The 14,686-nt window shown below is 37.2% G+C and overlaps 1 protein-coding gene across 4 annotated transcripts in view; it reads left to right on the top strand.

The window, feature by feature from the left end:
- The window catches only part of ALMS1 (ALMS1 centrosome and basal body associated protein), a 223,728-nt gene that overhangs the window by 83,120 nt on the left and 125,922 nt on the right, over window positions 1–14,686 (top strand). For all 4 annotated transcript variants that reach the window (XM_041754600.1, XM_041754601.1, XM_041754602.1 and 1 more), the window contains exon 10: window positions 1,019–1,152. In XM_041754600.1, the coding sequence (XP_041610534.1) occupies window positions 1,019–1,152 (134 nt within the window). The remainder of the gene's footprint in view (window positions 1–1,018; window positions 1,153–14,686) is intronic.

The raw sequence follows: 14,686 nt of genomic DNA on the forward strand, positions 1-14,686 counted from the left end.
AGGACCCCAGGATCACACCCTGAGCCAAAGGCAGATACTCAACCATTGAGCCACTCAGGTGTCCTAATGCTCTATTTTAGAGGCAGAAAAAAAAAATGAAAATAATTTGCTCTGCTCTAAATCACACTGTATCATAAAACTATATATATGTCTCCCTTTTTTAATTTTTAAAAATTTTTTCCCTTTTTAAAAAAAATATTATTTATTTATTTATTTATTTATTCATGAGAGACACACACAGAGAGGCAGAGGCACAGGCAGATGGAGAAGCAGGCCCCATGCCGGAAGCCCGATGCAGGACTCGATCCCGGGTCTCCAGAATCACACCCCGGGCCGAAGGTGGCGCTAAACTGCTGAGCCACCCAGGCTGCCCTGTCTCCTGTTTTCTGATAAAATTCTTAGAGCATATTTCATTAGAAAAAACAAGTAAACTTGAGTTAGAGCTTTGAAAGAGGACATTTACTAATCCCACTAATCTCTAATATTAGAATACCATTAAAAAAGAAAAAAAGATTTAGGGTAAAATGGGGAATATATTTTAGAGAGCAACTTATAAACAGTTCAGGCCTACCTGATTTGTTAATAAGTTTTTCCTTGAGATTAACTACCTATGCCATTCCTTTTATTACTTGCATATTCTGATTCCAGAAAATTCCAAGTTTTCTTGATTATGGTTTAGTATCAGCTCCCATGGAAGTGACAGCAACTGTAGTAGACACTAATAGGGGAGGAAAAGGGACCATCCTGATTGGAAGGAAGATAAAAATAATTGAAAATCATAATTAAAGTGGCCTTCTTGGAGAAATATCTGTAAAACCTGGTTTTTAAAAATCACATGTTTCAGTGAAGTGATTGCTCTTAAGAACTTATAATAGTTATATAATTGAGAGCACATACTATTTGCTAAGTGTTGTGGTAGGCATTTAGCTGGATATACTGATGGTTTTCTGTGCTCTTATAATCACTGAAAATTATTTTTACAGTGCATTATCTTAAGTGTTTTATGTTTTCTTTTCAGCCTGGAATCTGAAATTTAATCTGGCTCATGAGTGTGGGTACTCCATTTCAGAATTAAATGAAGATGACAGGAGAAAAGTAGAAGAGATCAAAGCAAAGTTGTTCAGTCATGAGAGAACAACTGACTTGTCCAAGGTATCAAAGAAAGCTAGAAATGAAGAGAAAAAATGTGGAAGAAAAGGCACTGGAGTTTGTTTCTCTTACTTGGGCATTGTTGATACCAGCTGAGTCAGTTATAACGTCTTTGGATAGAGTGTTAAGAGTCTAATTTCTTAAAAGTTAATGTTTAAGGGCTAGATTCAATAGGTTTTAATAAATTCCAAACTCATCTATTGAAAAGAATTTATCTCCTTAGGAAAATAAGAATAGATTTGCTTTGTATTAGTATTTTCTCTTCATGGTGATAACTTGAGGTACAGATGAAGTCCAACCTTTTTCAGATTATCTACTTAAGAGCACAAAGTTTTGATAGCTTGTTTATTTATTTTTAAAAATTTTTTATTATTTATTTATGATAGAGAGGCAGAGACACAGGTAGAGGGAGAAGCAGGCTCCATGCACCGGGAGCCCGACGTAGGACTCGATCCCGGGTCTCCAGGATTGCACCCTGGGCCAAAGGCAGGCGCTAACCCTCTGCGCCACCCAGGGATTCCGATAGCTTGTGTTTAAATGATTTTAATAGTTCTTACTTTCCTTCAGTTGTGACCTATTTCATGCATAGTAAAGAATGTATATGAAACATACATAAAGAATAAGGAAAATAAAAATACTTCCTGCATATTGGCCAACTAGCTTGATAAATGGGATGTTCCCAGGTACCATAGAAGTCCTATGTGTCCTCTCGCCAGACATTTTTTTTTGACTTCTTGTTCTGACATGTATTGATTTTCTCTTGTTGTTCAGTATAGTTTGGAATTCTTTAATAGATGGAATCAACATGGTATATATTCTGAGAATTGCATTTTTTTACAGACACTTGGGTTTTTGAGATTTTTCTGTGTAGATGTATATAGTTTTGGTTTATTCATTTTAGTGTTGAAAGTATTCTAGTGTAAGAATATATCATGGTTTGTCCATTCTCTTGTGGATAGGGCATTTGGTCTGTTTTATGAATAGTAATAGGGTACAGTAATACTCTATCTTACAAGGTTTTGGTATGTGTTTTATGAGATAGTGCTTAGTGGAATGTGTGATATCTAGTTCTCAATTTTCAGCTATTATTCCTCTTAACACTATAAGATTTAATAATGCATAGACTTTATGGCCTAATTGGCAGTTTTTCAGAAAAATTTTTATCAGTGATACAGCATAAATATTGGTTTATCTTTTTTGGAAAAGTTTTTTTAAAAGTATGAATTAATTTATGTGTATGTTTGAGACCATCACCACCATCCCATTTCCAGAAATTCTTTCATCTTGCAAGACTGAAACTTTGTACTTATTAAATAATTTCTCTTCCTTCCACCCTTTCCCTAGCCCCTGGTAACCACCATTCTTTCTGTCTTTGTGATTTTAATTAATCCTAATTTAATTTAATTAACCTCATATAGGTGTAATTAATTTAATTTAATTAACCTCATATAGGTGTAATTTAATTAACCTCATATAGGTGGAATCATACAGTATTATGATATTTGATGTAAATGACATTATGTCATTTAGCATGATGAACTTAAAGGTTCCTCTATGTTGTACCTTATGTCAGAATTTCCTTAAAGTGAATCTCTTAGAGATAAGTATATAGTTGGATAATGGTTTTTTAGCCATTCTGTCAATCTCTGATGTATTGTTTGAGTTTGGTCCATTTATATTTAAAGTAATTACTGATAGGTGAGACCCACTTCTGTCATTTTACTATTTGTTTTCTATGTCAGGGAACTGATTTTTATGTTCAGGTACAACTCCAAACCATAAGATTATTTACCTTACTCCCCTTTGGCCCACTGAAGTGCAGAGGACAACAAATTACATTTTGTAGGCTCCTAACAACACCCTCTTACCCTCTTGTTGGCATAAAACTACTCAGATCATTTTGATTCCTCCCAGCCTATGATAACAAAATCCACTTTGCACGTACAGATTGATATGCTTACCAGGATACTATCTTCTCTCTTTTCCCTTTTTTGTTCAGTAACTTCTGAATTCAGGAAAAGTTTGAAGTCAGTAATTTATATTATTGTGGTATATGAACCAATATCTCTTATATTTATAAAGAAAACCATAAAACAAACTTTTTTTTTTTAAAAGATTTTATTTATTTATTCATAGAGACATAGAGAGAGAGGCAGAGACAGGCAGAGGGAGAAGCAGGCTCCATGCAGGGAACCCGATGTGGGACTCAATCCCGGGTCTCCAGGATCGCACCCTGGGCTGCAGGTGGCGCCAAACCACTGCACCACTGGGGCTGCCCCCATAAAACAAACTTAAGAGTAAAAATAAAACAATCTAAACTAAAAAAGTAGTAAGAAAGAAATTATAAACTCAAATGTATCAATTAATATACTAGAAAACAGGAAAATAATAGAATTGAACATTAACACTTGGAGTTGAATCTTGGAAAAATTCCAAGTCAATAGGCAGTCTCTAGATTACAAGAAAATAATTCAGTGTTCTAAATGAAAACAAGTATGCTAAGCATACCATTGAGAAATTTTGAAATCATAAGAGTATATAACGTATACCTCTTTTTTATTAGGTGTAAAATTTTCATGAATTGGCTGATTTTCTAGGAAAATGTCAATAAATCTTAAATAGATTAGATATCAAGATAGAATATCCTTGTCTCTCACAGATTTATCTTCCAAGAAAAGTAGCTGACCTGTTACGTGATGTTATAGAGTATTTCCTAGGTATAATGTTGGTAGTGTGGTTATATGACAGGTGAGTGTCCCTGTTCTTAGGGGATGCAGTGGTGAACTATTTAGAATTGAAGTGTCATATACCAATGTTTGTAGAGAGGCATAAAACTGATAGGGAGAACGTCCAATTGTTGAATCATGGCAGAAGGAATTCCAGTGTTTATTTTAACATTGTACCAACTTTTTAAAAAGAGACTATTTTTTAGAGTTGTTTAAAATTCACAGCAAAATTGAGAGGAAGATACAGAGATTTCCCATAGACCTCCTACCCCAAAACATGCACTTCCATTGCCATTATCAACATCCCCCACCAGAGTAGTACATCTGTTAAAATTGATGAACCTGCATTGACATATCATAATAACCCAAAGTCCATAGTTACTTTAGGGATCACCCCAGGAGTTATATATTTTATGGATTTGGACAAATAATGTAATCACATGTATCCATTGCTGTATCATATAGAATATTTTCACCACCCTAATGTTCCTCTGTACTCTGATCTGTTCAATTCTGCCACCTTCTCATTTCCACTGGAACCACTGATCTTTCTGCTGTCTCTACACATGTTGTGTAGTTGGACTAAAACAGTATTTAGCCTTTTCACATTGGCTTCTCTGGATTGTTAATATGTGTTTAAGTTTCATCCATGGATTTCCGTGACTTGATAGCTCATTTCTTTTTAACACTGAATAATATTCCATTGTCTTGATGTGCCACACAGTTTATTTCACCTACTAAGGAACATCTTGGTTGCTTCCAAGTTTTGGCAATTATGAATAAAGCTATTTCCTTACGCAATTTTTTTTGTGTGGAAATCAGACTTTTCAGGTTTTTTTTGGTTATCAGGGAGTGCAAATGTTAGATTATATGGTAAGAGTATATTTAATTTTGTCAGAAACCATCAAGCTGTTTATAACTTTGTGTGTGGAGCTCTACTTCAATTAAAAAAAAAAAATCACAGACACACACATTTACATAGGGAGAAAAAAAAAAGAAACCACCAAAATTGTCTCAGAAAGTGGCTGTACCATTTTTTTATTTCTCCCAACAGTGAATAAGAGTTCTCGTTGCTCCACATCTTTGTCAGCATTTGGTATTGTCAGTATTCTGGATTTTGGCCATTGTCATAGGTGTGGAGTACAGTCTTGTTTTATTAATTATTTTTTATTTATAGATTTTATTCATTTGAGAGAGAGAATGCATGAGTAGGGGGAGGGATAAAAAGAAAGGGAGAGGGACAAAGAGACTCTTGCTGAGTAGGACACACAACTGACTGAGCCACCCGGGTGCCCAGAAGTTTTGTTTTAATTTGCATTTCCCTGATGACATTTGATGTAAAACATCCTTTCATTTGCTTATTTTCCAACTGTGTGTTTTCTCTGGTGAATTGTCTTAATATCTTTGGCCCATTTTTAAATTGGGTTGATTTCTTATTTATTCTTTAGAATTCTTTGTATATTTTAGATAATAGTCCTTTATCAGATGTGTCTTCTGCAAACATTCTCTTCCAGTCTGTGGCTTGTCTTTTCATTCTTGACATTGTTTTTCATAGGACAAAAGTTTTATTAATTACAATGAATTCAGCTTTTTTTAAAAAAATAAATTAATTTTTATTGGTGTTCAATTTACCAGCATACAGAAAAACACCCAGTGCTCATCCCATCAAGTGTCCCCCTCAGTGCCCGTCACCGATTCCCCCCCACCCTCCGCCCGAATTCAGCTTATTAATTATTCTTTCAAGGATTGTACCTTTGATGTTATATGTAAAAAGTCATCACTGTATCCGTGGTCATCAGGTTTCTTCTTTGTTATGTTCTAGGTTTTGTGTTTTACCTTTAGGTCTATGCTCCAGTTTGAGTTAATTTTTGTGAGAAGTTTTTAATTGGTGTCTAGATTGATTTTTTTTTTTTTGCATGTGGATACTCGGTTCCAACATCATTTGTAGAAAGGACTGTCTTTGCTCCATGCCTTTGTCCTCTTGTCAAAGATCAGTTGACTGTATTTATATGATCTGTTTCTGGGCTTTGTTCTGTTCTTTGATATATTTGTCTATTCTTTGAGCAGTACGACACTGTCTTAATTACTGTAGCTTTATTTTCAGTCTTGATGTTGGATAGTGTCAGTCCTCTAACTTTGTCCTTCTTCTTTAGTATAGCGTTGGTTATTTTGAATCTCTTGTTTTTCCAGATAAACTTTAGAAATAGTATATCAATATCTATAAAATAACTTTCTGGGATTATGATTAGGATTGCAATGAATCTATAGGTCAAGTTAAGGGGAACAATGTCAGCTTGGTAGGTCTTGACAATATTGAGTCTTTTTATCCATAAACATGGAATATCTCTCCATTTATTTAATTCTTTGACTTCTTTCATCAGGATTTTACAGTTTTCTTCATAGAGAGCTTGTAGATATTTTGCTAGGTTTATATGTAAGCATTTCATTTTTTGGGCTGCTAATGTAAATGGTATTGAATTTTTTTTTATTTCAATCTCCACTTGTTCATTGTTGGTATATAGGAAGACAATTGACTTTTGTATATTAACCTGTATCCTGCCATTTGCAATCATTGCTTATTAGTTCCAGGACTTTGTTGATTCTTACAGATTTTCTACATGGATGATCATGTCATCAAGAAATAAAGACAGTTTTATTTCTTCCTTCCCAATCTGTATACCTTTTATTTTCTTTACGTGTTTTATGGCATTAACTAGGAATTCCATTTTGATGTTGAAAGTGTTAAGATGGGATATCATTAACTTGTTCTGGTCTTTGTGGGAAGCTTCTAGTTTCTTACCATGAAGTATGAAGTAAGCTGAAGGTTTTCTGCCAATATTCTTTATTACGTTGAGGAAGTTTCCTTCTATTCCTAGTTTACTGATGAATAAGTGTTGGATTTTGTCATATTCTTTTTCTGCATCTATTGATATAATGGTCATTTTTCTTTTTTTAGCTTGTTGATGTGATCATGTTTTTTTAAAAAAAGATTTTATTTATTTAATCATTAGAGACACACAGAAAGAGAGATACATAGGCGGAGGGAGGAGCAGACTCCTGGCAGGGAGCCTGTTGTGGTACTTGATGCTGGGTCTCCAGGAACAAGCGCTGAGCCAAAGGCAGATGCTTAATCACTGAGCCACCCAGGCATCCCTGATGTGATCATATTAATTGATTTTTGAATGATAAATCCACTTGGTCATGATATACAATTGTTTTTATACTTTGTTGTATTTGATATAATATTTTATTGAGGATTTTTGCATCTATATTCATGAGAGATGCTGGTATGGGTTTTGTTTTTGTTTCTTGTAATATCTTTGTCTGGTTGTGGTATTAGGGTAATGCTGGCCTCAGAATGAATTAGGAAGTGTTTCTTCTGCTTCTGTCTCTGAAAGAGATTATAAGGAGTTAGTGTAATTTTTTCTTTAAATGTTTGGTAGAATTCATCACTGAACCCAGCTGGGCCTAGGATTTTCTCTTTTGAAAGATTACTATTCAGTTTCTTTAATAAATAGATGTCTATTCAGAATGTCTTTTTCTTTTTGTGTGTTTTGGCACATTGTATCTTTCAAGAAATTGGTCCATTCCATCTAGGTTATCAGATTTGTGGGAATATGGTTGTTCATAGTATTTCTTTATTATCCGTTTACTGTCCATAGGATTTGTAGTGATGTCGCCTGTTTCCTTTTTGATACTAGTAATTCGTATCTTCTCTCTTTTTTTCTTTCTAGGAAGAGGCTTGATGATTTTTATTGGTCTTTTTTTGTTCATTTTTCAGTTGATTTTTCTGTTTACAATTTAATTGATTTCTGTGTTAAATCTTACTCTTTTTCAGTTTGTTTTGGACCTAACTTGCTCTTCTTTTTCTAGTTACCTAATATAGAAACTTGGGTTACTGATTTTAGATATTTCTTCTTTTCTATTATATACATTTAATGCTAAAAATTTTATTTTATGCCATGTTTTCCCTGCATTCCACAAGTTTTTGCAAGTTGTGTTTTCATGGGATGCCTGGGTGGCTCAGTGGTTGAATGGCTGCCTTCAGCTCAGGGCGTGATCCCGGGTCCTGGTATTGAGTCCTGCTTTGGGCTGCCCACAAGGAACCTGTTTCTCCCTCTGCCTATGTCTCTGCCTCTCTCTCTATGTCTCTTATGAATAAGTAAATAAAATCTTTAAAAAAAATTATGTTTTCATTTTAGGTTAATATGTTTTAAAACTTTTCTTGAGATTTATGTATTCTTTGATTCATGCTTTATTTAGAAGTATGTTGTTTAATCTCCACATATTTAGGGATTTCCCTGTTACCGTTCTTGCTTTGATTTCTGGTTTAATTCCATTGTGGTCTAAGAGCAGACATTATGTGATTTTTATTCTTTTAAATTTGTTAAGGTATGTTTGATGATTAAGAAATGTGACCTGTCTTGGTGAGTGTTCCATGTGAGCCTAAGAATTGAGTATTTTGTTGTTTGTGGTTGAAGTAGTCTATAGACATCTATTATATCCAGTTGATTCATGGTGTTGTTAAACTGTGTCCTTACTAATTTACTGCCTGATGTATCTGTTTATTTCTGATAGAGGATATTGACGTCTCCACCTATAATAATGGATCAATCTATTTCTCTTTTTAGTTATGTCAGTTTTTGCCTCATATAGTTTAATACTGTTATTAGGCATATATTCATTATGAATTGTTATGTCTTATCATGTCCTTCTTTATCCCTGATAACTTTCTTTGCTTTGAAGTCTGTTCTGTTTGAAATTAATACAGTATTCCTACTTTGATTAATTTTATAATGGTATATTTCTCTCCATCCGTTACATTTAATCTGTGTCTTTACATTTAAAGTGGCTTTCTTGGGGTGCCTGGGTGGCTAAGTCAGCTAAGTGTCTGACTCTTAATATCAGTTCAGGTCATGATATTAGAGTTGTGAGATTGAGCCTCATGTGGGTGTGGAGCCTGTTTATCCCTGGGTGGCGCAGCGGTTTGGCGCCTGCCTTTGGCCCGGGGCGCGATCCTGGAGACCCGGGATCGGATCCCACGTCGGGCTCCCGGTGCATGGAGCCCGCTTCTCCCTCTGCCTATGTCTCTGCTTCTCTCTCTCTCACTGTGTGCCTATCATAAATAAATAAAATTAAAAAAAAAAAAAAAAAAGATCCTCTCTCCCTGTCTCCCTCTGACCCTCTCCCCATCTTTCCTTTCCTCTCTTAAAAATTTAAATAAAGTGTCTTACTTGTAGACAATATCTAGCTAGATCTTGCTTTTTGATACACTCTCACAGTCTTGACAGTCTTTGTCTTTTAATTAGTGTGTTTAGATCATTGATTTTCAAAGTGATTATTGATATATTTGGGAGTAATATCTACTATATTCACTACTGTTTTTTATTTGTTGCTCTTGTTCTTTATTTCAGTTTTTGTCACCGAGTCTTTTTCTGCCTTTTGTGGATTATTTACTGTTTTCTTTTTTGGGGTTTTTTTTATTTACACATTTGTTAGAGACAGAGCACAAACAGGGGGAGAAGTAGAGGGAGAGGGAGAAGCAGACTCCCTGCTGAGCAGGCTGCCCAGTGTGGGGCTAGATCCCAGCACCTGGAGATTATGACCCAAGCTGAAGGCAGATGCTCAACCATCTGAGCCTCCCAGGTGCCCTTGCCTTTTGTGTTTTAATTAAGTATTTTATATCATTATATTTGCTCTTATTTCTTAGCATATCAGTTAGACTTTAAAAAATTTTTTTAAAACTATTTTTTAGTGGTTGCCCTAGAATTTGTAGAACATTTAGAACTAATCCAAATTTATTTTCAAATAACACTGTACCACTTCAGGTAATGTGAGTACCTTCTAATATCCTTGAACAGTACAGCAGTGAGGGGAACCAGCTCCCCACACAGTTGAAATTCTGCATGTAACTTTTGATTCCCTCAAGGCTACTAATAGCCTACTGGTGGTCAGAAGCCTTAATAATAACATAGTTAACACATTTTGTACATTATGTGTATTATACACTATATTTTTATTTAAAAAACTCCTCTGCAGAAAAGAAATGTTACCACCATAAGGAAGGGAAAATACATTTACAGTACTGTATTTATCCAAAAAATCACGTATAAGTGGATCCATGCTGTTCAAACCTCTGTTGTTCAAGGGTCAACTGTAATCCTGATTTCTTCCTCCCATCTCTTGTATCATTGCTGTCATTCATACACCTAAACCCATGCATACACAAGCAATAGTTTGAACAATCTGTTAGATTAAGAATAAGAAAAAAGTGTTTTGTGTGTTTTTTTCTTTTAACTGTCACTTATTCCTTCTTACCTTTGTGTAGATCTGAGTTTCTGACCACATTTTTCTTTTCTGTAAAATACTTCTGTTAATATCTGATGTGTGGCAGGTCTTATTGGCAACAAATTCCCTTGATTTTTGTTTGGGAAAGCCTTCATTTCTCCTTCTGTTACAAAGATAATTTCGTAGGGTATAGAATTCCAAGTTTGTCCTTTTTTTCCCCTCAATACTTAAAAAATTTCATTCTGTTCTCTTTTTATTTGCATAGTTTCTGAGGAGAAGGGTGTAATTCATTGTTCCTCCGTAGATAAGGCAGTTTTACCCTGTAGCTTTTTTCCCACTCTGGAAAGTGAAAACCCCAGGGTCATTTTGATTGAAGATGCAGTTTCAGTACATCACACAAAGCAAGTTAGGTCACAATATTTATTACTTATAGATCCCAGAAGCGGTGGTGGTGAGTGGGTGGGGTCTGGGTTGGGGCAAGGGGCAAGGGGCAAGGGGCAAGGCAGTCCTCTGTCCAAGGTCATGAGCAAGTAGGAGATAGAGAACAGGGTAGCAAACACCTATTAAGGTGGTTGAGGCAGAGATCACTAACTTTTCATAGGCTTAATTCTAAGTAGTTGTTTTAAAAGATACTTGAAGGTAATAACAAAGTGCAGACTTCTGGTGGAGAATCCTAAACTCAGGTCCTTATCTAACTGTCCAGACTCTGGGTGTGAGCAGGGTTATCATACTGTAAAATGCCTAGGCAGCAACTCAAAATAGCTTTTTCCTCATCACAATTGAACCTGTGATGCCTAAGCATTAATCTTTAGGGAAAACCATGGGCACTGTCTAGATGGCAGAGATGTTAAAAGCCACTGGCAGGGTTTTGGTCACCTAGCTCATGAAACATTTGAGCAAAGCAAAAATGCCAGTCTATAGTATAATTAGACAAATGGTAGTTTAAAATCCTGTCTGTAACCATCCCTCCCTTTGTCGGGGTCCAGCCAAGAAAATAAATCAAAGCCATGGATAAGGTTAAGGTAAGTATTTGATTAAAAACTTGGGTAAGATTATGAAATACTTGTACCTATTAAGCCATCTTTTGTAAATTTGTCTAAATTTGTTCAGAATTATTTATATATACAGCAGGTGATGTACTTTACAGTGTATATATACCTCCTTCCTCGCCCAATAAGGAATCTAAAGCTAAATGCTTATCCCAAACATTTTGCACTAAAGCATCATGTTGTATTAAGTCTAGGCTTTGGAGTAGCAGCCCTGTATACTTGCCAGGGTGGCTGACAGGTTAGTGTTTGCCTTAATAATTTGTTGTGTGCTTATGTGGTAGTGTTCCCATGAGGGATAGTAGCAGACCAGTTTTTGACATAATGAAGATGAATTTTGAATGCTTTTGATGTGAGAGGACAAAGAGATGAATTGGGGATCCTGTTATTAGGTTATGAGGGTTGTCCTAGGGGGACTAAAGTACCATGATAGGAACAGACAGAACTCCCCGGGGACCAACAAGGAGGCAAATGTGTTTGAGGGAAGAAGTGCACATATGGAGAGCCGTGGATGTGTGATGGTCCCAGGGCACTAAACTCAGAGTGAACACTGTTTTATTGCGGAAGCCAGGGTAAATTGGGAGTTACTACTGGGTGACTAGGCTGCAACGCCTGAGACTGGGGGGTTTGTGCTCTTGGTGTGACACATATGTTATATTCATTCTTGTGGTGTTGGTGCCTATGCAGACATAGGGAATTACAAAGAGCGCGTGGAATCTCCTGCCAGGTGCCTTGTACTGTACTGCAAAGTGTCCTGCGTGGGACCAGTTGAGCACCATAGAAAGGGGTCAGGCAAACTGCAGAGATGTGTGGGATGCCTTTTGTTGGTCTAATGAGGGCAAAGGTCAATAAATTAGCCATCTAGGCTACTAGGGAAAAAGCCTTTGTTGAGTTCAGTAACGTGCCTAGCAATTATAGTGGCTCAAAAAATGAGCCCTGGTTTCTGCCCGTGGGATAGTCACTTTTGGAGGGCTTGAGTGGAAGGATTGTGGAAACCTGAGTGGTGGCAGTGGGAAAGGGTTTCCTTAGGGTGGTACAGGGAGATGACTCTACAACTGTGGTCCTGTGAGAGTGTTTCAGGGGAGGTGCTCTGGTGGTAGCATCCACAGCCAGAGAGGGGTTCTTCCAGCCGAAATTAAATTTACTAGGCCCTAGTAAGCAGCATAGTATGGACCAATTTAATGAGTGTGGTAAGGAAAGCAACTAAGTAAAGTGCTTAAAGGAACCTCCATAAGTGTATGAGACTTGACAGATACCTTGGCCTTTCAAAGCTCAAAAGTGCAATGGAAACCAGCATGGCAGTCATAGAATTGCCTCACACTCAAGCAGCAAGTATTGTAGTAAGCAAAGGGGGCCTTGAGGTGAACACATATTTTCAGTTGTCATCTCTACTATTGTGGAAGGTTGTAGAGGTAGCATTTGGGATGAAGTTTTGTCCCTTGCCATCATGTGCTGGGGTTGTCATCTCCAGTGTTATTGCAATAGAGAGAGCCATCCCAGAGGAGGGTAGTTCTTCCAGGTAACCACCCAGGAGAGGAACAGAGGGGGCCCAGAGTCTAACAGGGTCAAATTGATTTGAAATACTCTGATTAAGATTTGCTTGCATCATTGTAAGCATCTATTGGTATCACAGTTCTTAGTAAACTTAGTAAAGGTTGGAGGCACATGTGTAGCCTTGGTATAGAGAAAATTTAGTTATATATATGCTTCTAACAGTTTAATATTTGGCCCTGTATTACTAGAGATGGGTCTGAAATGCATAAGCCTATCATCCCAGTTAGGGTTGAAATTAGGGCAGTGTTACAGCTGGTGGCCTGTAAGCATTTGTGCCGTTGGTTCCATTTAAGATAGTAGACTTGAATCTCCTAGCTAGTTTCCACACCTTAGTGGCATTTCAGATGCAGCCACTCTAGGGCCAACTTTAGCTCACCTTCTTATCATCCTGGGTACAGTTGCGAGCAAGTGCTGTTCACTTCTAGCAACTTTCTAGTGTTGTGTCTCTGGGGTCAAGGAGAAGCCTTGTGACCCACATGGCACAAGAGGCAGAGAGTAAAGCCAATAGTATAAAACATCTACATTTTATAGTTTTGTCCTTCTGATTGCCTCATAAGAAGATTTATTATGGGGCCATTGTGTAATAGCAGCTCATTGGTGGCCTTCTCCAAAGTGGAGTAGGGGCAAGTGTTATGATCATATCACCATGATGTTATCCAGTATTGCTGTTGTCAACCACCCAGAATGCCTCTTCCCTACTTTTGAGTGGGTCCAGGCGCAATTACTTCCACTTCCTGTGGGGTAGGTATGGTTAGGAGAAATGATCTATCCACTGAAATCACTATTTCAATTGGAATTTACATTATCAAATGGGTAAGTGTGGCCTAGCAGCAGAATAGAACACATAGTCCGTGTTCTTCTAATGGGCCAGGACTAGACAGTGACCAGGGGAGATAACCTCTGTCCTCAGGTCACAAGGCAATACTGGAAGATAAGATGATTGACATTTTAAATCTGTAATGTTGGGGAAAATGTAAATAGTATTGTTCTGTAAGTAAAAGCATCAGATTGCCTCATGATAATAACTATAAGCAGCATGGCCAGATAAGCCTAGTTGGTATGAGAAGAGTGGTGTCCATATGTCCTAGAGTTTAAAATGTTTTAAAGTGCCCCTAGTAGCAAAGAAGCCCATTTGTTGCCTTGTAACTTCAGGAGCAAGAACTTTAAATAGACCTTTGTGGTGTTGAATAATGTAGAGGTCTGTAACTGGTCAAGCGTATCTGCCTTGGAGTTAGACTCTAGTGTGGTAGAGTTTGTGCTGAAACATGGGTAACCTTATTTGTGACTGGTGCCAGGGCATTGCCTCTCCAAATTTGGGGCATCCCAAATGGGATATTCTTAAATGTGAAAATCACCCTGTTGCCATTGGTCTGACCAAACTGATGGCCTGGTAGCAACTGCCCATTAGTCAGTGAAAATATGAACAAGAGGCTTGTCTGGGCAGCTGCACTCTGTACAGCCATTTGTACTCCCACAAGCTCAGCAAACCAGCCAACCTTCACTTGACATCTTTGATAAGCATGGCACTATCAAGGTGATAAATTACCACTCTCCCAATACGCTCCACTGCATGAGTGATGGCCCTGCCACCCATGAAGAATACAGAATCCCTTTCTCATTCTCTGAGCTCTTCCCAGGTCACCAGAGGTTTAGGCAGTGTGAGCACTGTCAACAGTTCCTCGAGGTCCATTGACAATGGGTTGAGGATCCGGGAAGCCACATCCTCCAGTAATGTGGAAAGATCTGCCGTGTCAGTTTAGCCCATTCTAGAAGCTACCATGCCCATTTTATCAAAGGGCATTGTGGTCATGCTGAGCCATTATTGGGTGCCATCCCTTATGCATGGTGTAATAGGAATGTGGGTACACAGGAGAACAGAGATTGTTCCTGTTGAGTTGCCTCTGTAACAAAACCTAATAAGCA

Source organism: Vulpes lagopus, chromosome 5, assembly GCF_018345385.1.
Source record: "Vulpes lagopus strain Blue_001 chromosome 5, ASM1834538v1, whole genome shotgun sequence".
NCBI lineage: Eukaryota > Metazoa > Chordata > Mammalia > Carnivora > Canidae > Vulpes > Vulpes lagopus.